The sequence below is a fragment of the Muscardinus avellanarius genome (genome assembly GCF_963383645.1).
Source record: "Muscardinus avellanarius genome assembly, chromosome: 13".
Classification (NCBI taxonomy): Eukaryota; Metazoa; Chordata; class Mammalia; order Rodentia; family Gliridae; genus Muscardinus; species Muscardinus avellanarius.
In genome coordinates this window covers 11,543,846-11,563,806 of record NC_137799.1, presented here as the reverse complement: position 1 = coordinate 11,563,806, position 19,961 = coordinate 11,543,846, and the positions used below count along the sequence as shown (strand labels likewise).

Genomic DNA, 19,961 nt, shown 5'->3' with positions numbered 1-19,961 from the left:
ATTCCAAACACTCAAGTGCAGCCTGTGGTGTGCCCAGTCCTCAGCAACCCTGGCTCTTGTCAGGGCTTCTCCCACATCTCTCGTGCATGCCACTCTACCCTTCCCTGGCCACACTTTCCTTCGGGTCGCTCAACATTTTTGTCCTTTTTCTGCTGCTCCTACCCCAACCCACCCTGAATGCTGCCCATGCTACTGTATTAGATTGCCAGTTTGTTCATGTCTTCCTAGGCTACCGGTCTCGGAAGGACCCCAGTAAACAACAAACTCCTCACTGACTTGGACACAGACTTCTGACCATGCCTAGCCTGAGCAAACCAGATCTGAGCAAACAAAGTTAGACCATATTTAGAGGGCCTCTCACAGCCTTCCATCTAATTTACTACTTCACGCTGAGCGTGGTGGCGCACGCTTGTCATCCCAGCATTTGGGAGGCTGAGACAGGAGGATCACAGTACATGGCCAGCCTCAGCTACTTAGTGAGGTCCTCTGCAACTTAGTGAGACCCTATTTCAAAATAAAGAATAAGGTGGGTGTGGTGGCGCACGCTTGTCATCCCAGCTCTTGGGAGGCTGAGAAAGGAGGATCACACAGATTCGAAGCCACCCGCAGCTACTTAGTGAGGCCCTATTTCCAAATAAAGTGTAAAATATGTCTGGGAGTGTAGCCTGGAGGTAGAAAGCCCCTGGGTTCTACCCCCAGTACCACACACACGCACAGAAAAAGAATAAAAAGTAGAGCAGGGGTATAGCTCAGAGGTCAAATGCCCTGGGTTCCATCCCCATACCTGCAAAATAAATAAATAAATAAATAAAATAAATTTACTACTTCTTATCATTACCCCTTGATAAACTGGTAGAGTACATTCATTCCAGCCAGGACCTGATTGTTAACTGGAGTCTTGCTATGCATAGTATAATGGTTAATTGTAGAATGCCACCTCAAGAGCCCATCTATTAATTTTCAGAGTTGATATAATTCAGTCACGAGGGTGGATAAATTCTTTGTGATGGTTTACTGGGTGGTACCTTGGGCAGGAAGGATGTGGCTGGAGGAGGTGGCCCCTGAGCGTTGGCCTTGAGGGTTATATGTGGCTGCTTCTCCCTTGTTCTCTTGCTTCTGGTCTTTATGATGTGACAGCAGAGCCTAGTGTGCGCACATGTCTGTCTGTCTGTCTCTCTGTCTCTCTGTCTGTCTCTCATAGCATGCGCGCATGCTTCTCTCTCTCTGCTTCTTGCTGCCATGCCCTGAGCGCCACAGACAAGGCCTGACATGGATGGAAACTCTGAAATCTTCAAGAACCTGTGAGCAAGCAAGTCTTCGTCTTCTAAGTTGTGTGGCCATGTTTTGGATTAGGGAAGTGAGCATGCGAAGACCTGGGGCCCGGGCACTCACTCCCACAGAACCCTTAACCAGCCTTCCTCCCCATAGACTAGGAGGTGGCCACAGGCAGGGACTGTGCCAGCTTCGTTTCTGAGTTCTGAGTACACGATGAGGCCTGGCACAGTGGGCAGGCTTGAGAAAGTAACTCTGAAGCACAGTGGCTGACACCTAAAGGTGCGTGTGAGTGAAGGGTGGGCAGAGCCCCGAGCACCACTCACCCTTCCGGTTCATCCCCATCTGCAGGCATTTGAGCAGGCGGCAGTACTGGCACCGGTTCCTCTGCTTCCGAGACATGACACAGTTCTTGTCACGGCTGCACCGGTACACCCGCTTGTTGCAAATGCTCCGCTTGAAAAACCCTTTGCAGCCCTCACAGGAGATGATCCCATAGTGCAAGCCTGTGGCGCGGTCACCGCAAATGAGACAGGTTCTTTGTTCAGACCGATCATCTGGAACAGAAACTGAACATGTGCAAGTTAGAGTACAGTGAGAATAATGGCATTAAGCCCACAGTTCTTAAAACAAACAACCCTGCTCTGGGCAGACCAGGAACATCCAAGGCTGACCAGAAAACAGCATCTTAGAGTCGTTAGTCACAGGGACAAACCCTTATGTCTACCTGCAGATATCATAAACACAGACTACCTCAGAAAGAATTTGCATACCTCCTCCTGGTTTCATTATCACTTGAACCAGTATCAAGTCAGAAACCTAGGAATGGGGATTGAACCCAGGGGTAGTCTACCTCTGCGATATACCCCCCTGCCCTATTTTATTTTATACTTTGAAACAGGGTCTAAGTTGCCAGGAGCTTCTCTAGACTGTGGAGGCTGGTCTTAAACTGTGACCCTCCTGGCTCAGCCTCCCAAATACTAGGGATTATAGATATGCACCACAGCAACCAGCTCAGGACTCCTCCCTTTCCATTCCTCATCCACAGGCCATCAATGCTGCCCTATAGAAGGTGGTAAGAATCACTGACATCTCAGGTAAGAGCCTAGCAATGGTACACATGGTATACATCCAAGAAATGACAGCTGTAATTATTAACAAGAGAAAAAATTCAAACCATGCCCAGCTAAGCTAGCCATTCATCCAGAAGAGATATTTGCTGAGCAACTATTCTACTCTAGGCACCCTTCTAAGTCATCAGTACAGGTGTGTAGACGAAAGTCCTTGGTAGGGCTGGACATGTAGCTCCATGGCACAGCACTTGTCTAGAATGCACGAATTCCTGGGTTTGCTCCCCAGCACCACCAGAAAAGATAATGGAAGTTAGAAAGCAAGCACGCCAGTCGGCCCCTGGTGATGTTGATATTGCAGCAGAACATCTATTCCATGTCCAGACCCTATGGTAGGGTATAAATAAACCGGCCCGCTCCTCATACTCAGGAAACTCACTTCGGGCTAGAACGGAGCGTCCCTCTTCTTCCTTGAAGTTGTGCTCACTCACTGCCAACTAGTTGCTGAAAAACAGCATGTGACAAAAAAGTGCCTGCTGAGCTGTGGTGAGGCCCTGCCAGCTGTCCAAGAAACCTGAGGCAAGGTTGGGACCAGAGGCCCAGGCAGAAAGCCAGACATTCTGACTCACTCCAGAGCAAGAGGTATGTAAGATAGAATGATTGAAGACATCATTACACCTTGAAGCAGAGAGTCCTTAGAAGGAGGTCCTGCTGGGTGTGGCAGCACACACAGTCCACCTGCAATCCCAGTCCCTGGGAGGCAGATACAGGACCATAAGGTTCTAGGCCAACCTTGACAACTTCATGAGACCTTCAGCAGGGTGTAGCTTAGTGACAGAGCCCTCTGGGTTTGGCCCTCAGTGTCTCCTCACACACATAAAGCTGTTATTCACACCAAGCAATATCGGAAGTTACCCACTGCCTTGAATAATGTGCCCATGGGCAAAACATAAATGTACAATCTAACCTGGTTCATACACAAGCCACTCAGAGACTCAAACATAATAATGGGAGTTTCCAAGTATGAATTTTCTTCTTCTTCTTTTTGATGGTGCTACAGATTAAACCCATGGACATTCTACCTCTGTGCTATACCTCTAGCCCTATTTTTGTTTTATTATTATTATTATTATTATTATTAATTATTATTGTTATTAATTATTAGTATTATTATCATTTTGCAGGTCTGGGGATGAAACTCAGGGGCATTTGACCTCCGAGCCACACTACCTGCCCTATTTTTATTCTTTGCTTTGAAACAGGGTCTCACTAAGTTACAGAGGGCCTCACTAAGTAGCTGAGGCTGTCCGTGAACCGCGATCCTCCAGGTCTCAGCCTCCCGAATGCTGGGATTACAAGCGTGCGCTACCACGCCCAGCTTGTTTATTATTTATTGGAAACAGGGTGTCACTAAGTTGCGGGGGCCTTGCTAAGGTGTGAGACCAGCTTCGAATTTATATTCCTCTGTTTTAGCCTCCCACGTGCTAGGGATTACAGGCCTGTGCCACTATGCATGGCTAAGACTGTCCTTGCACCTGTAATACACCTGCCTCAGCTGCCTAAGTACTGGGAGTACAAGTGTGTGTCACCATGCCCTACCTACTATATGTTTTATAGTAGTAAAACTGAAGTGCAAAAGAGAGTATGCTTATAAACCCAGTACCCTGGGAGGCTGAGGAAGGGGATCAGACTGGGAAACTTAGACACATAGTCTCAAAATAAAATTGCCTGGGGTTGGGGGAAGGGTTACAGAGAGGAGAGAGAGAAAGGGGTGGGGGAAGAGAAGAGGAGGAGAGGAGAGAGGAGAAACTTAATTCTGGTTACAGGGTCAGTCAGTCAGGAGTGGAAATGAAAGCAGAAGTCAAGAACTTCCAATTCTATTATATTTCACTCCACCCCCACCTCCCTCCACATCTGGTTCACAGACATCTAAAATCAAGTACTTATCACACATACCATTAACCATATCTCTCATTCCATCCCTGGGGGTGGATGTTGAACCTGAAGGTAGAACTTTATACTCGTCCTTGACTAATTCTACCTTTATCTAATAAATTCTGTATATGATTCTGCCCCCCACCCCTTTGTGGTACTGGGGGTGGAGCCCAGGGGCATTCTACCTCTGAACTATACCCTCAGCCTCTCCTTCCCTACCGTGTGTGTGTGTGTGTGTGTGTGTGTGTGTGTGTGTGTGTGTGTTAATGGGGATTGAACTCAAGAGCATTCTACCTCAGGGCTACACCCCCAGCCCTATTTTTTATTCTTTATTTTGAAACAGGGTCTCACTAAGTTGTGGAGGGCTGCACTAAGTAGCTGAAGGTGGCCGGGAACCATGATCCTGCTGTCTCAGCCTCCTAAGTACTGGGATTACAATAGTGCGCCACCACTCCTAGCTGATTCTGGTCTGTTAAAATCTTTGGGAATCTGGGTTCTGCCATTTAGTATACTATCCTTTCTACCTCCTTCATTTTTATATGCATGGTCAGTGTCATATTATTTTCATTGCCATTCTTAAAATAATACTAAGCGGAATATGACCTCAAGCAAGCCACTGAAATCTCTTCTCCAATCTGATCAAACCATTAGCATTGTGGAAATAGCTGTTTAACAAGTTTTATCTCTTAATTAGGGCAGATATTTCAGTCTGTTGTGCTCTTTCTCTCTCCTTCCCTCTCTCCCTCCCTCCCCCTCTCCCGTGTGTGTGTGTGTGTGTGTGTGTGTGTGTGTGTGTGTGTGTGTGTGTTTTTACTGGAGACTGAACCCAGAGGCATTTTACCTTTGAGTAATACTCCCAGTCCTTTTTTATTTTTTGTTTTGAAACAGGGTCTCACTAGATTGCTGAGAATCCTGCCCACTGCTGAAGCTGTCCTTGAATCTGCGATCCTGTCTCAGCCTTCCAAGTACTGGATTACAGGTGCTCACCACCACATCTGGCTCTGCTTTGTATCTTATACATAAAGCTACCACAAGAGGCTGGTCGCAGACCTCCATCTCAGCCCCCCAAGTACTGAGAGTACAAGGGTGCACCACCACGCCCAGTTGTAAACACAAAATTTAAAGAGAAACAGTCGAGCTTGGTGTCGCATGCTTGTAATCCCAGCATTTGGAAGGTTGGGACAGGAGGATCTGTGGTTCATGGACAGCCTAAGCTACTTAGTGAGGCCCTTTGCAACTCAGTGAGAATCTGTTTTAAAATAAAGAAAAGAAGTCTGGGAGTGTATCTTGAAGGGAGGATGCCCCTGGGTTCCATCCCTAGAACCAAACACACAAAAATAATTTAAACAGAAACAAGTAAAAAAAATCATAGAATTTCTAAATATCCTACTCTACCGCACATACCACTACAAAAATCAACTGATAGGTCACATAGGAAGTTTTTTTTTTTTTTTGGGGGGGGGAGGGTACTGGGGATGGAACCCAGGGACATTCTACCTCCGAGCTACACCCCCAGCCATATTTTTTATTCTTTATTTTGAAAAAGGGTCTCACTGAGTTGCAAAGGACACTAAGTTGCTGAGGCTGTCCACGAATCCGGATCCTCCTGTCTCAGCCTCCCAAGTACTGGGATTACAAACATGCGCCACCATACCCAGCACATATGGAATTCTTTAGAGGAAATTCCTAAGAGTTATATTAGTTGAATGAAAACAAGCAAGCAGTTTTCAGGATTGGCGTGGATGATGGAAGGAATAAGTACTAATGTTCTATAGCTCGTAGGGTGACTACAATTTGCAACAAATATACATGTGGAATTGAATCCAGGGGATGTTCTACCTCCAAGCTATACTCTCAGCTCTATTTTATTTTTTATTTTGAAATAAGGTCTCACTAAGTTGCTGAGGGCCTCACTAAGGTGCTGAGGCTGACTGCAAACCTGTGATCCTCTGTCTCAGCCTCCCAATTACAAGGCTTATAGGCATGCACCACCACACCCGGCTATTATATATTTTATAAAGAACTAAAAGAAAGAGGTTCAAAGACTCCCAACATAAAGAAATGCTGAATGTTTATGAAGACAGAAAGCTAATTATCCCAGTGTGATAGTTATTATACATGTTTCAAATTATCACATCATGTTCTATACCATAAATGTACAACTTAAAACTGTTTAATAAAAACTGGTATGGACTGAATGTGTTATCTTTATTGATCACTAAATAGAAAAATGGCAAAAAGACATAAAAGTTACTGCTGCCACTAGCTGCTCAGACCAAGAAACCAAGCTGAAATAAGTGGTTCCAAGTTACAGTGAGCTGGACCACAGCAGTGAGCCAGAGGAATGGCTACCCATCAGCGCAGCATCCCACATGAAGGCAGAGATTAAAGACAAGAAGCAAACAAAAACTGCTGGGCGTGGTGGCACATGTTTGTAATCCCTGAGCTCGGGAGGCAGAATCAGCAGGATCACGCAGGTTCGAAGCCAGCCTCCCAGGCTTAAGAGACCCTGTTTCCAAATAAAAGGTCTGGGAGTATAGCCCGAGGTGGAAGGGCTTCCAAAGGAACCCCCGTACCACCCAAACAAACAAACAAACAAACAAACTCAGAATACACTCAGTAGTTCCATCTGTCTTCTATATGCAGAGATAGTTGAAATAGGTATCAAGTTTTTATTTGGGATGAAAACAGTTTTCATATTTAGGCCAAGTTTAGATACACCAGTTGGAGAAAAGAACATGCAAGTCTGTAGTTACCAGGAACTTTTAAGAATTCCTTTTTAATTTATATTAAAATAATTGAATTTGAGAAAATACAAACTTTTCTCAGAAAAAATGTATATATACAGATATTTCATTGATAGTTTGGTTCCATGCACTATAACTATAAACAAGTAAGTATTTTTGAATTTGGAAGTACAGAAACTGGTTTTCTTTCTATCTATTGTACTGGGGATGGAAGCCAGGGGCATTCTACGTCTGAGCTACACCTTCAGCCCTATTTTTTATTGTTATTTTGAAACGAGGTCACAATGAGTTAGTTGCAAAGGCCCTCACCAAGTAGCTGAGGCTGGCCATGACCTATGATCCTCTTGCCTCAGACTCCCAAATATTGGAATTACAAGCATATGTCACCATGTCCAGCTTACTATTTAATAACTATTCATTCTTGCTTCAAATTATCACAGCCATTTTCACTGAATAAATACTAGAGAGCCCACTATGCTCCTCAATACATCCCAGAGCAGTGAGGAGACGACACAACCCCACAATTTCAATACCTAGCAGCCAACACCAAACCAGAAAGAGAAGATGCCATGGGCGGTGAGTGGCAATTTTCTCTTGGGGAGACAGAAGGAAAGATTATCTGGAAGAGGTGTTATTGGGATAGAGCCTGGGTGTAGAAGTGTGTCAAAGGGAACTTTAGCCAGAGGGCACAGGTTCGGCCCAGGCAGAGGCTTGCTGGCTGCGGGTATTGCAGTGTGTTTTAAGAGTGTGGTATCTGAGGCAGGTGGAGGTGAGGAGGGCCTCTGTAAATGCTAATGATCTGGAGGTGAACTGACACGGGGAGCCCTTCTGCAAGAAGATTCAGGCATGGATGAGACCGCTGGAGGAATGCACAGAGAGCACAGGTCTGTGGGATGTGCCTTGGGGCTATCTCCTCAGCTCACAGCGCCCCCTCCAGCTTTTTTTTTTTTTTTTTTTTTTTGGTGAATAGCTACTGCCCAGCCTGTGAAGCAGTAGATTTACACTGTACACAAGCTGACCGGTCAGGGGACAGACACTGGCCACTGTTGCTTGGATTGGAGAACGACACTTGCTCAATCTGATTCAGTGCGATTCTGTTTTATAGGGGGGACACAGGGTTAGCTAGCTTCTGATGGAACTGGAACTGTGAAAGCCACCAGCGAGATAACGTTCTAGAAGACTGTCCTCTGCCTTAGGAGCGGTGGTGCCGAGGGCTGAGATGACTGAAGCAGAGGCGTTCTGTCACATGGCGTCAGAGGGACTGAGGGTAGCTGGGGGGCTCCTGATGACTATAGCCATTCCTCCTGACTCCTAACTCTTCTGTATTTCTTCATATCTAAGCTCTATTCCAGTTTCCTTCAAGTTACTTCCACTCAGGGCTTAAGTTTCATGAGTTTTTCTAACTCACGATTAAATGATCTTACATTACATTTAGAGGACAGGAAGAACAAAGAGAGGCAAAGAAAAAGGAAACTGGATGGTGGGCCTCCAGGGAAGTCACAGGAACAAAGAACTTGCCAAAGGGCCACAGTGCTAAGGACCTGAGCCCTGAGCTGGGAATGGGCTGAGGGCAGAGGCGATGACCAGCAGCTGGGAAGGAGTGGGTAGAAGTTTTAAGGGGAAAGATTTCAAGTGAGAGCTGAGTAACAGTCAAACCTGTTCTGTAGTGCTGAGGTAATGAGTATCTTGTTTATTACAGTATGCTGGTGTTCATTCTTTAGATTATAGCAGATCACCTCCTGATAACCTTCTAAGAGCTTTGGTGCAAAACATAAACAGGTTCCAAAACATTCAGGATTAAAATAAAAACATTTTAAGCTGGGTGTGGTGACTGTAATTCCAGTACTTGGGAGGCTGAGACAGGAGGATCACAGTTCATGGCCAGCCTTAGCTACATAGTGAGCCTGTGAGACCCTGTTTCAAAATAAAGAATTTAAAAAAAAAAATAGGGCTAGGAATGTAGCTCAGAGGTAGAATGCCCCTGGATTCCATCCCCAGCACTGAAAAAAAAAAAAAAAAAAAAAAAAAAAAAAGGCTAGGGGTATGGTTCTGAGGTAGAGTGGAGTGCCCCTGGGTTCCATCCCTAGTACCACAATAAGTAAATAAACACATTTTGTGCAATATTTTTAAAAATCAGGACTGGGGTTAGCTTAGTGGTAGAATACTTGCTCAAGCATGCATGAGGCACTGGGCTTGCTCTATGGTGCTGGGCAGATGAAAAATCAATTATTAATAAAAAAATTAATGTAAGAACAAAATAACAAATTTTAAAGAAAAGATCAGAGGCTGGGAGTGTAGCTCAGTGGTAAAGTGCTTGCCAAGTATGCCTGAACCTAAGCATGCTTGGCTCCTTAGCACACACAAGAAACACAAAAACAAAGACCAGTGCTGGCAGACTTTCCCCTTTTGCCCCGGGCTCCAAAATGGTTTGGTATGACACCAATACTGATCTCTTCACTGATCACCAAGTATCCTCTGAAGGCAACATCAGGAATATGGAAGAGATAAGAGAGATTTCAAGGAGTCAAGAAAAAGTGGAAAAGGAAATCCTATGGAGGAGCAAACAAGGCAACCTAAAGGAGAACGAGGGGGGAGAGGGAAATCTCTAAAACACACAATGGACTTAAACATATCGAAGTCAACCACTAAGCCGAGCAAGGGAGGGAGGGATGGAAGGGAATGGGGTAGGGATTAAATCAGTGATGTGTACATGTATGTACACACAACTTTTTTACCCCAATATGATGTATGAATATAATACACCAATAAAAAATTTTTTAAAAAAGAAAGTAAAACCAAGGGGGTGTGGTGTTGCATACTTGTAATCTCAGTATTTGGGAGGCCAAGACAGGAGGATCATGGTTCCCAAACAGCCTCAGTTACTACTTAGTGAGGTCCTCTGCAACTCAGTGAGACCCTGTTTCAAAATAAAGAATAAAAAATAGGAGCCAGGCGTGGTGGCCCACACTTGTAATCCCAGCATTCCGGAGGCTGAGACAGGAGGATTGTGGTTCATGGACAGCCTCAGCTACTTAGGCCCTCCACAACTCAGTGAGACCTTGTTTCAAAGTAAAGAATTAGCAGGGCGTGGTGGCGTACACTTGTAATCCTGTGCTTGGGAGGCGGAGACTGGAGGATTGCACAGGTTCGAAGCCAGCCGTGCTGGTTTAAGAGACCCTGTTTGAAAGGACAAAGTTTGACCACACCAGAGACCACCTTATAGCCAAGAGATTTATTGGAGGGGCCGGTATGAAAGGAAGAGAGAGAGAGAGAGAGAGAGAGAGAGAGAGAGACAGACAGACAGACAGACAGACAGACAGACAGGGAAAAAGAAGAATCTGGGAAGAGAGGGAGCATGTGCTGGGATCAGGGTTATATAGGGGCTTGGGGTTACAGATTGGAGGCCAACAGGATAGGAGAAATGCTCTTTGAACTAATTGGCTAGAGTCCCATGGGAGGGGGTCGTGTGGCCAGATAATTGGCTCGGGGTCAGCGGGAAATGTCCCTTTCACTGACTGGCCAAGGGCACCAGGAGGGGGCAGGTCTCCCAGGTAAGTGACCAGGTACGGTCAGAGGGGGATGGTAGCTTAACTGGTCAGACCAGAGCCTTTCTGGAGACTTACCTTATGGGGGGGGGGGAGATCTGAAATAAGAACCTAATTCATCTAACACTGTTTCCAAATAAAAATATAAAATAGGTCTTGGAGTGTAGCCCGGAGGTAGAAGGGCTTCCAGAAACCCCAGTACCACACACACACACACAATGGGAATGGCCTAGGAAGATTTGAGAAAGCTATGATTATTAATATATTTAAAAATTGGGTGAAGGGCAAATCTGTGCCTAAAAACAGGCAGCTATTCCAATGTAAATTAACCTAGCTCAAAGTAATTAACCAGTCAATAGGAGAGGAGAACTCGGCCTTTCTCTAAAGACAGATCTACATGATTGGATAAGCTAGCTAAGATGGTAGGAGGGGTTGACCTTCATGAAAGGAGAGACCCTGCCACACCTTGTTGGGGGAGGCACCTTACAGGGTAAGGGGAGGTACCTTACAGGGACGTTCACTACTCAGAATTCCATAAACAAGATGGAGGTCATGGGTATAAAAAGTCCGATCCACGTGTAATCCCTTTGGTGTATTCATTTCAAATTTGGTGTATTTCATATTCATCCCTGGGGACAGTTTCCAAATCCGTAACAAAAACAAACCCCAAAACAGTTCTGGGACTGTAGCTCGGAGGTAGAATTCCCCTGGGTTCCATCTCCAGTACCAAAAAAAAAAAAAAAAAGGCTAAGGGTCCTGATAGGGCTGGGGTGTAGCTTGGAGGTAGAATGCCCCTGGGTTCCATCTCCAGTACCACCAAGAAAAGAAAAAAAGAGAAAAGAAAAGAAAGAAAGAAAAAAAAAAAAAGCAGAACCAAGTGCTACAGACTACTCTCCAAAGTGAGTGCTGAATTGGTGAGGGAGCTCCCATTTTGCAAGTAAGGCAAATGACACCCAGAGAAATTACTTAGCCAAGGTCACATGGCTGACACATGAAAGGCCGAGCAATCATATGTGGGTTTTGTGTTCCCTCCTGCTGGGCAGTGGGTTTAGCTTGGTTGAAGAAATCTGCGATATGTATGCACAACAGTGAAAGAAACCATAGCAAATTAACAGGGATGCCCAAAGCATGTCCACAGTGCGGCACTTCCATAAGCAAGCAAGGACACTTTCTAGAAATTCCTAAAGGCACGATCTAGCCAAACTGGAAAGCTAAGAAAGCTGTAGGAAGAGCACTGTGGATATGACATGGCCGATGGTCCTCTCCAGGGCCTGGGGAGCTCCCCAATCCTGGGCCTTAGTAACTGAAAAGACTAACTTGCCCAAAGCAAAGAACATCCCAAAGCTCTAAGGTGAGGCCTGCAGGATGCTGAGTGAAGTCTGAAGACTGAATTGTCTTTGCAACGTACTCGTTTCTCAAAACGAGTGATTCAAAGTTACACGAATCTGGAACTTGCACAACTTAACATAGGTGCCAAGACAGGCATGGCAGTGCACTCCTTTAATCCCAGTTCTGAGACAGGATGATTAGACTCTCAGCAACCTAACAAGACCATGTTCCCAGACAAAAATAGGAAAAGGGCTGCGGATGCAGCTCAGAGGTAGAATGCCCCTGGGTTCAATCCCCAGTACTCCCACACACAGAATAAAGGATGCCAACGTAGGTGCCAACACGTAATATCCTAACAGGGACAAGAGTGAAGAAGGAGAGAGAGAGAGTGTGTGTGTGTGTGTGTGTGTGTGCGCGCGCCTCTCTCTCTCTTAGGCAAGCACTCTGTCATTGAGCTACATCCCCAGATCTTCTTTCAAATTCTATTTTAAAGAAACTGCTAAACTGCCCAGGCTAGCCTCAAACCTGTGATCCTCCTACTTCAACCTCCTGATCAGCTGGCATTTACAGGCATGTGCCACCGTACCCAGCAGGATCCAGTCTTTGAAGAAAAAATTATCTTTGAATTCCCAAACACGAGGTAATTGATCTGAAATCAGGAAATGAACACAGTAGGAGCCCTTGCCCTCCACTCTTATCTGAATGGTGCTGGGAAGGCTCTACTTTCTCCTGCATGGGTAGAATTTCAATTCTTTGGTGCTCAGAGGGGTATTAAGAGGTCATCCACTCCACCTACAGAATGAATGCTAGCACACTTTCATAAACGAGGCACTTACCACTACTCAACAGCTTCGAGTATTATTAAGTTCTTCCATATTGTGTCAACTTCTTTCACCCTGTACTTTTTTTTAGTACTAGGTATTGGACCCAGGGCATTCTCTGCTCCTAGCCCTATATTTTATATTTTATTTTGAAACAGGGTCTTGCTAGGCTACTGAGAGTCTTGCTATATTGCTGAGGCTGTCCTCCAATCTGTGGTCCTCCTATCCCAGCCTCCCAAGTACTAGGATGACAGGTGAGCACTGCACCAGCTGCGCCCTGTAACCCTCCACCCACTAGATCCAGCTCCATTTTCTGGTGTCCTCTAAACTTTTCCTTTCATGCAATAAATATTAATTGAGGAAGCCAACATTGTTAGTTCCCCTTAAAAGAGTTCCTTATAGGGCATGCCATTCTGATACTTAACCAATCACTGCCTTCTCCATATTTTTATGCCAGAGCTCTTTTCAAATGAACATCTACAGTATTTGTAATAATGAAAAGATTAGCAGTGGGGCAAAGAGCCAAGTTATTTGAGTGGGGAAACTCAGGGAATATGTGACGATGTATCATAATTACTGTCTTTCTCTGTCACTGCTTACAGTACAGCCATACCATTGTTTTAAGCGTACCTTGTATTACAACCTAGCAAGACCCTGTTTCAAAATTAAAAAGTACAAAAGGGTTGGGGGTGCGGCTTGGAGACAGAATGCTCCTGGGTTCAGTCCTCCTTGCCACTCTCCCCTCCAAAAAAAAATCTAGGCTCCTTTTGAATACATAGAAATTAAACACATGAAGCTGAGCATGGTGGTACGTGCTTATAATCCCAGCATTTGGGAGGCTGAGAATGGAGGATCGTGAGGAGCTATTTAGTGAGGCCCTCTGCAACTCAGTGAGACCCTGTTTCAAATAAAGACTAAAAAGGGCATGAGGTCGAATGCCCCTGGGTTCCATCACCAGACCTACAAAATAAAATAAAATAAAATACTTGAGACTCAGACTCTTGAGATATTGTGGTATATGCCTATAATCCTAGTACTTAGGAGGCCAAGGCAAGAGGATTGTGGGTTCAAGGCCAGCCTCTGCAACTTAGTAAGCTTCTTTCAGAACCAAAACCAAAACCAGGCTAGGGTGTAGAATGCATCTGGATTCAATACCTAGTATAAAAAAGACTCAAATACTTATCATGAAGATACCATGAGTATCTAAAACTAGAAAAGAAACATTCACCATGAAGAGTTTTAGTCTGGGAAATCCAATATATATTTAACATATGCTGAAAACTATTTGGACTCAATTTCTTAGTTCTTTTTTTCCTACCAACCATTAGTCTTAGCAAAGGGAACACTGTGCAGGATGAGAAATCTTTGGGGAGTCTGGAGGAGTGGGTAGGGGAGAAGAGTGCTAGTTTAGAAAAGTACTGATCCAGTGCCTCAAAGGAAACAGAACCTCTGGTTCTAATGGCTACAGTAGTAAAATCCTATGAAAGTAATGTGTGGAAGTGTGTTCACCCTTTAACCTTTGCACTCTGTAATCTTAGTGATGAATGCAAACAGACTCCAGCACTTTTTTTTTTCTTGGTGGCATTGGGGATGGAGCCCAGCCAGGGGCATTCTACCTCTGAGCTACACCCCCAGCCCTATTTATTCTTTTTTTGTTGTTGTTGTTGTGATACTGGGATTCCTGGAAACCCTTCTACCTCTGGGCTACACTCCCAGACCTATTTTATATTTTTATTTGGAAACAGGGTCTCAAGCCAGCACGGCTGGCTTCGAACCTGCGTGATCCTCCTGTCTCTGCCTCCCAAGCGCGGGGATTACAAGCATGTGCCACCATGCCTGGCTCTTTTTTATTTTTGAAACAGGGTATCACTAAAATCTAAATTGTGGAGGGCCTCATTAAGTTGCTGAGGCTAGCTGAAAACCTGCAATTCTCCGGCCTCAGCCTCTCAAGTACTGGGATTATAAATGTGAGCTGCCATGCCTGGCTCCAGGATGCCAGCTCTAGCACCTATTCTGAACATTGTTATACACACAGAGTTACAAAAGTACTTTTTGGAAAATAGAGTAGGAAGCCAGGCATGGTGGTGCACGCTTGTAATCCCAGCATTCGGGAGGCTGAGACTTGGAAGATCGCGGTTCACGGACAGCCTCAGCTACTTAGTGAGGCCCTTTGCAACTCAGTGAGACCTGGTTTCAAAATAAAGAATAAAAAATAGGGCAGGGGGTGTAGCTCGGAGGTCGAATGCCCCTGGGTTCCATCCCCAGACCTGCATAAATAAATAAATAAATAAATAAATAAATAAATAAATAAATAAATAAGTGGGAATGCCTGTTATATACTAAATCTGGCTAAAATTCTAAAGAAAATGGCCTTTTGGTAAGGAATGTGGCAACTACATTTTCCACCCTCATAGAACATATGGCTTTGCTTAAAAGCATGCTAACTGGTCCCTCTTTCATGGATGTCAGACTAGGCAGGAACATCAGGAGCTGATTACTGACCTTTGGACAATGGCACAGGGCCTCTGAGCTGGTTTACCAGTGTTGATCTGGAGTTTTTCTCTTCTCTTTTCATTTCATTTATTTCTTTTTAAAACTTTTTTCTTTGTGATATCTGTGATTAAATCTAGGGCCTGGCACATGCCAACTAGGAGAGTACTTTACCACTGAGTTACATCCTCAGCCCTTTATTTTGAGCAGCATCTTGCTAAGTTACCCAGGCTGGCCTTGAACTCTTGGTCCTCCTGCCTCAGCCTCTAAGTAGCTGGGAATACAGGCATGTGCCACCATGCCCGGCTCATCTGGTGATTGCTTTGTGGTTGGTATTAGGTATACAATAGGGATACAGAAAAATAAGACTCTCTCCCTTCCCTGTGGAGTACAATGTAGTAGAGGGAAACAGCCTCACACGTAACCAAGTGCCAGAGGCACAATGACAAAATACTGCATGTACTGAAGCTGTGCTGGGCTACAGAGTCAGGCTGTGAGCAGGACCCACGAGAGGCAGGGATACTGTCACACTGGTGCAGAAGGAGCAGCAGGAGCAAAGAGAGGGCAATGTAAAAACCACCGGCACAGCACGGGTGAATTACAAGACCCACACAGGACAGAAAGATTGGCTGGTTCTAGATATAAAGAAAACCTAGGGAGGAGGCTGATCTATGAACGGGCAGCTGACCCCTCAGCAAAGTGAGGCCTCTCCACATTCCTGTCAGTCCTCTCCTTGCAAATATGGTGAAAACACTAATGTTCTTTGCTAGAAAGGAACATGGTTCTGCCCAGAGTTGGAGGCCTAGCACTGCAGGCTTAGCGCTTCAAGAAGCTGCTGCTAGACTTGGGGAGGGTCTGCTGTAGCCTAACACAACCCTGGCCCAGACTGCCAGGTCTGCAGCCAGAGGCTCTCTGAAGTTCTGTGCTCAGCCAAGGGGCCATCTGTCCTCTGGGGGACTGTTCCAGATACAAAGGGGGCCTGTTGTATTTTCTTAAAGAAAAGAACATTATAGACTTAATATCTGGTCTATGTTTTCACTAGCTTAGACTAAAGGTCTCTTTTAGTTTTCTAGGGCAAGCCATGCTTGTACTTGTTTTGTGTGGTACTGGGGACTGAACGCAGGGGACTTCTACTTTTGAGCTGTGCCCCCCCCTCTCCGTCCTTTTTATTTTTTATTTTATGAGCCAAGGTCTTGCTCAGTTGCTAAGGCTGGCCTGGAACCTGTGATCTTCCTCTCTTAGCCTTCCCAAGTCCTGAAAATATAGGTGTGCGCCCCAACACCTGGCAGAACAAGTTTTCTTTATAAAAGTTAAATGAAGCTAGGTATGGTGGTGCACACCTGTAAATCCAGTACTTGGGAGGTTGAGGCAAGAGGATTGTAGGCTTAAGGCTAGCCTCAGCAACTTAGTGAGACCCTATTTAAAAATAGAATAAGGGCTGGGATCTAGCTTGAAGGCAGAATGCCTCTGGGTTCAATCCTTAGTACCACACACACAAAAGAAAAAGAAAAAAAAGTTAAATGACTAAAGATAAAAAGGAGATGCAATTTCTAGTTACTGAAATGGTTTGTCTGTATTTCCAGGTAATTCTAAAATCACAGTTTACGTCTTGTACCTCTGACTACTCTCAGTCTCTTCTTTAATGTCAAGCTGTCCTTTATGATGAAGGAGTTTTTTGCACAGTTCTGGAGTGCTTTGTGGGATTTGGGAATGTTAAGCAATTGAATTGATGTATTAGGATCTACTCCTCTGTAATCCTCTGCCTAGATATAAACTGCTTTTTTTGGCACCGAGAAAGAATTATTCCCAGTGTATGGCATAGTGGGTGGGGGTAGGGTAGAATTAAATGAGGTCAGAGAATTAAGCTAGAGTCTGATCACACGGCGAAATACATAAAATATGGATTTTATTTTATATTCATCAAGATACGGTGATTAGAATGTTTGAGCAGTGAAATTTTTAGTTTCATTTTTTTTTTTAAATTGAGAGAAGGGGGTCTTGCATAATCTTCCTGCCTCAGCCTCCTGAGCAGCTGAGATTACAGGCACGTGTACCTGGCCTCAGCAGAACTTTTAACAACTACATTACAGAAGGGGTTGGACACTGTGGTGTAGGAAGGACAGAAGTAGAGAGAGCAGTTAGTAAATGAAGTGGTCATCTAAGAGAGAAATGATGGAGACTTAAAACCAGGCTGGTGGAGGCTGAGACAGGAGGATCACTGGCCAGCCTCAGCTATTCAGTCAGGCCCTCTGCAACATAGCGAGACCCTGATTCAAAATAAAAAATAAAAAATCGGCTGGGGTGGGTGTGGTGGTGCACACTTGTAATCCCTGCGCTTGGGAGGCTGAGACATGAGGATCACACAGGTCCAAAGCCAGCCTCAGCTGGCTTAAGAGACTCTGTTTCCAAATAAAATATAAAATAGGTCTGGGAATGTAGCCTGGAGGTAGAAGGCCCCTGGGTTCCATCCCCAGTATCACCCCCCCCCCAAAAAAAATCAGCTGGGGATGTAGCTGGGAGGTAGAATATCCCTGGGCCCAATCCCCAGGACTGACAAACAAACAAACAAGACTGGTAATGGTGGAGATGGAGAACAGATCTGAGAAACATTTTTGTGGGAAAACTGTTTTAAGTTGATGATGGTTCAGATGATAGAATATCAAAGAAAGTAAAGGGATTAAGAAGTGACTTTCAGATTTTAATCTGGAACGACTAAAGGCCTTTGGTTTTGTTTCCCAAGATGGGAGAGAATATCCAAGAAATACATGATATGAGGGGTAGGACTAGAACCTAGAATTCTGTGTGACTTTGATAAGTCTGAGAAGCCAGTTAGAAGCTAAATGGAAATGTTAAGTAGGCAGCAGAGATATAAAAGTCTAAAGCTTAATCTGGACAAGGTAGTACACACCTGCAGTCTCAGTACTTGGGAGACTGAAAGACAAGAATGGCAGGTTTGAGGCTAGCCTCAGAAACTACGCAAGACCCTGTTTCAAAATAAAACATAAAATAGGTCAGGGGTATAACTTGGAAGTAGAATGCCCCTACATTTAATCCCTTGCACTACTCTCCTGAATAAGTATAAAATTTAGAGTCAGGCGTGGTGGCGCACGCTTGTAATCCCTGCGCTTGGGAGGCTGAGAAAGGAGAATCGCACAGGTTCGAAGCCAGCCTCAGCTACTGAGTGAGGCTCTCAGCAACTTAGTGAGACCCAAACAAAGTATTAAAAAAAAAAAAAGGTCTCGGAATATAGCCCAGAGGTAGAAAAGCTCCTGGGTTCAGGCCTCAGCACCACAAAAAAGACAACAAAAACAAAGTGTAAAAAGGGATGGGTATGTAGCTCAGTGGCAGAGCACGTGCCTAGCATGCACGAGACCCTGGGTTTAATACCCCTCTCCTCCCAAAAGAAGCCAGCAATGCTCTTTTCATTGAGAAACTTCAGTAACCAAACCAAGCTCTAATTCAGTGCCTAAACACGTAGCACAGGGTGTTTATTTTTTGTTTGTTTTTTCATGGTACTGGGGATTGAACCCAAGGGCACTCTACCACTGAGCTACATGCCCAGTCCCTTTTTTTTAAATTCTTTTTTTTGAAACAGGGTCTCACTAAGTTGCAGAGGGTCTTACTAAGTACCTGAGGGTGGCCACAAACCTGCAATCCCCAATTCTCAGCCTCCCAAGTACTGGACAAGCGTGTGCCATCATTTTTTTACACAATTACTTTCTTAAAGGATATTTCGGTAACTCTGGTTTGTTTTAATATAATTGCATGCATTCTACTTCTGAGGTACACTCCTAACACTATTTTTTAATCTTTATTTATTTTTTTGTGTGGGTCTGAGGATGGAACCCAGAGGCATTTTACCTCTGAGCTACACTCCCTAACCCTATTTTTTTATTCTTTATTTTAAAACAGGGTCTCATAAATTGCGGAGGGCCTCACTAAGTAGCTGTGAACCTCTGGTCTCAGCCTCCTGAATGCTGGGATTACAAGCGTGCGCCACCACACCCGGCTCTATTTTTTAATCTTTATTTTGAAACAGGGTCTTACTAAGTTGCAGAGGACCTCACTAAGTAGCTGAGGCTGTCTGCGAACCTTTGATCCTCCTGTCTCAGCCTCCCAAGTACTGAGATTACAAGTGTGTACCAGTATGCCTGGCTATGAAAGATCTATCTTTCTTTTCTTTTTTTTTCTTTTCTTTTTGTGGTACTGTGGATGGAACCCAGGGGCATTTGACCTCCAAGCTATACCCCTGCCCTATTTTTTTATTCCTTATTTTGAAACAGGATCTCAAGTTGCAGAGGGCCTTACTAAGTAGCTACGGCTGGCTGTGAACCATGATCCTCCATGATCCTCCTGTCTCAGCCTCCTAAATGCTGGGATTACAAGCATGCGCCACCACGCCCAGCTTATGGAAGATATTTCTAAAAGAACTAAGAAATACAACAAGAACTCTCATTGTTATGGCTCCCAGCAGTCAAAAGCCTGTGCTGCCAGGTGTGATGGCACACGGTTGTAATCCCAGTACTGGAGGGATTTGCAGTACTGGAGGTAGAACCCCATGGCATTCTACCTCTGAGCTACACTCCCAGTCCTATTTTTTATTCTTTATTTTGAAACAGAATCTGGGTTACAAAGGACCTCACTAAGTTGCTGAGGCCATCCACAAATGCTGAGACAATCTCTGGCACGCGCACACGCGCGCTCCCATTTTTACTGATGGGTACCCTGGGACAAAATGGCAATGATACAACA

At 44.8% G+C, this 19,961-nt stretch overlaps 1 protein-coding gene across 5 annotated transcripts in view; it reads right to left on the bottom strand.

Annotated features, from left to right (window-relative positions):
- The window catches only part of NR6A1 (nuclear receptor subfamily 6 group A member 1), a gene marked incomplete at both ends in the record, with an annotated part of 205,310 nt that overhangs the window by 32,020 nt on the left and 153,329 nt on the right, over positions 1 to 19,961 (bottom strand). For 3 of the 5 annotated variants that reach the window (XM_080708494.1, XM_080708495.1, XM_080708496.1), the window contains one exon: positions 1,599 to 1,841. In XM_080708494.1, coding sequence (XP_080564620.1) covers positions 1,599 to 1,841 — 243 coding nt within the window. The remainder of the gene's footprint in view (positions 1 to 1,598; positions 1,842 to 19,961) is intronic. The other 2 variants (XM_080708497.1, XM_080708498.1) reach the window with 1 other exon arrangement.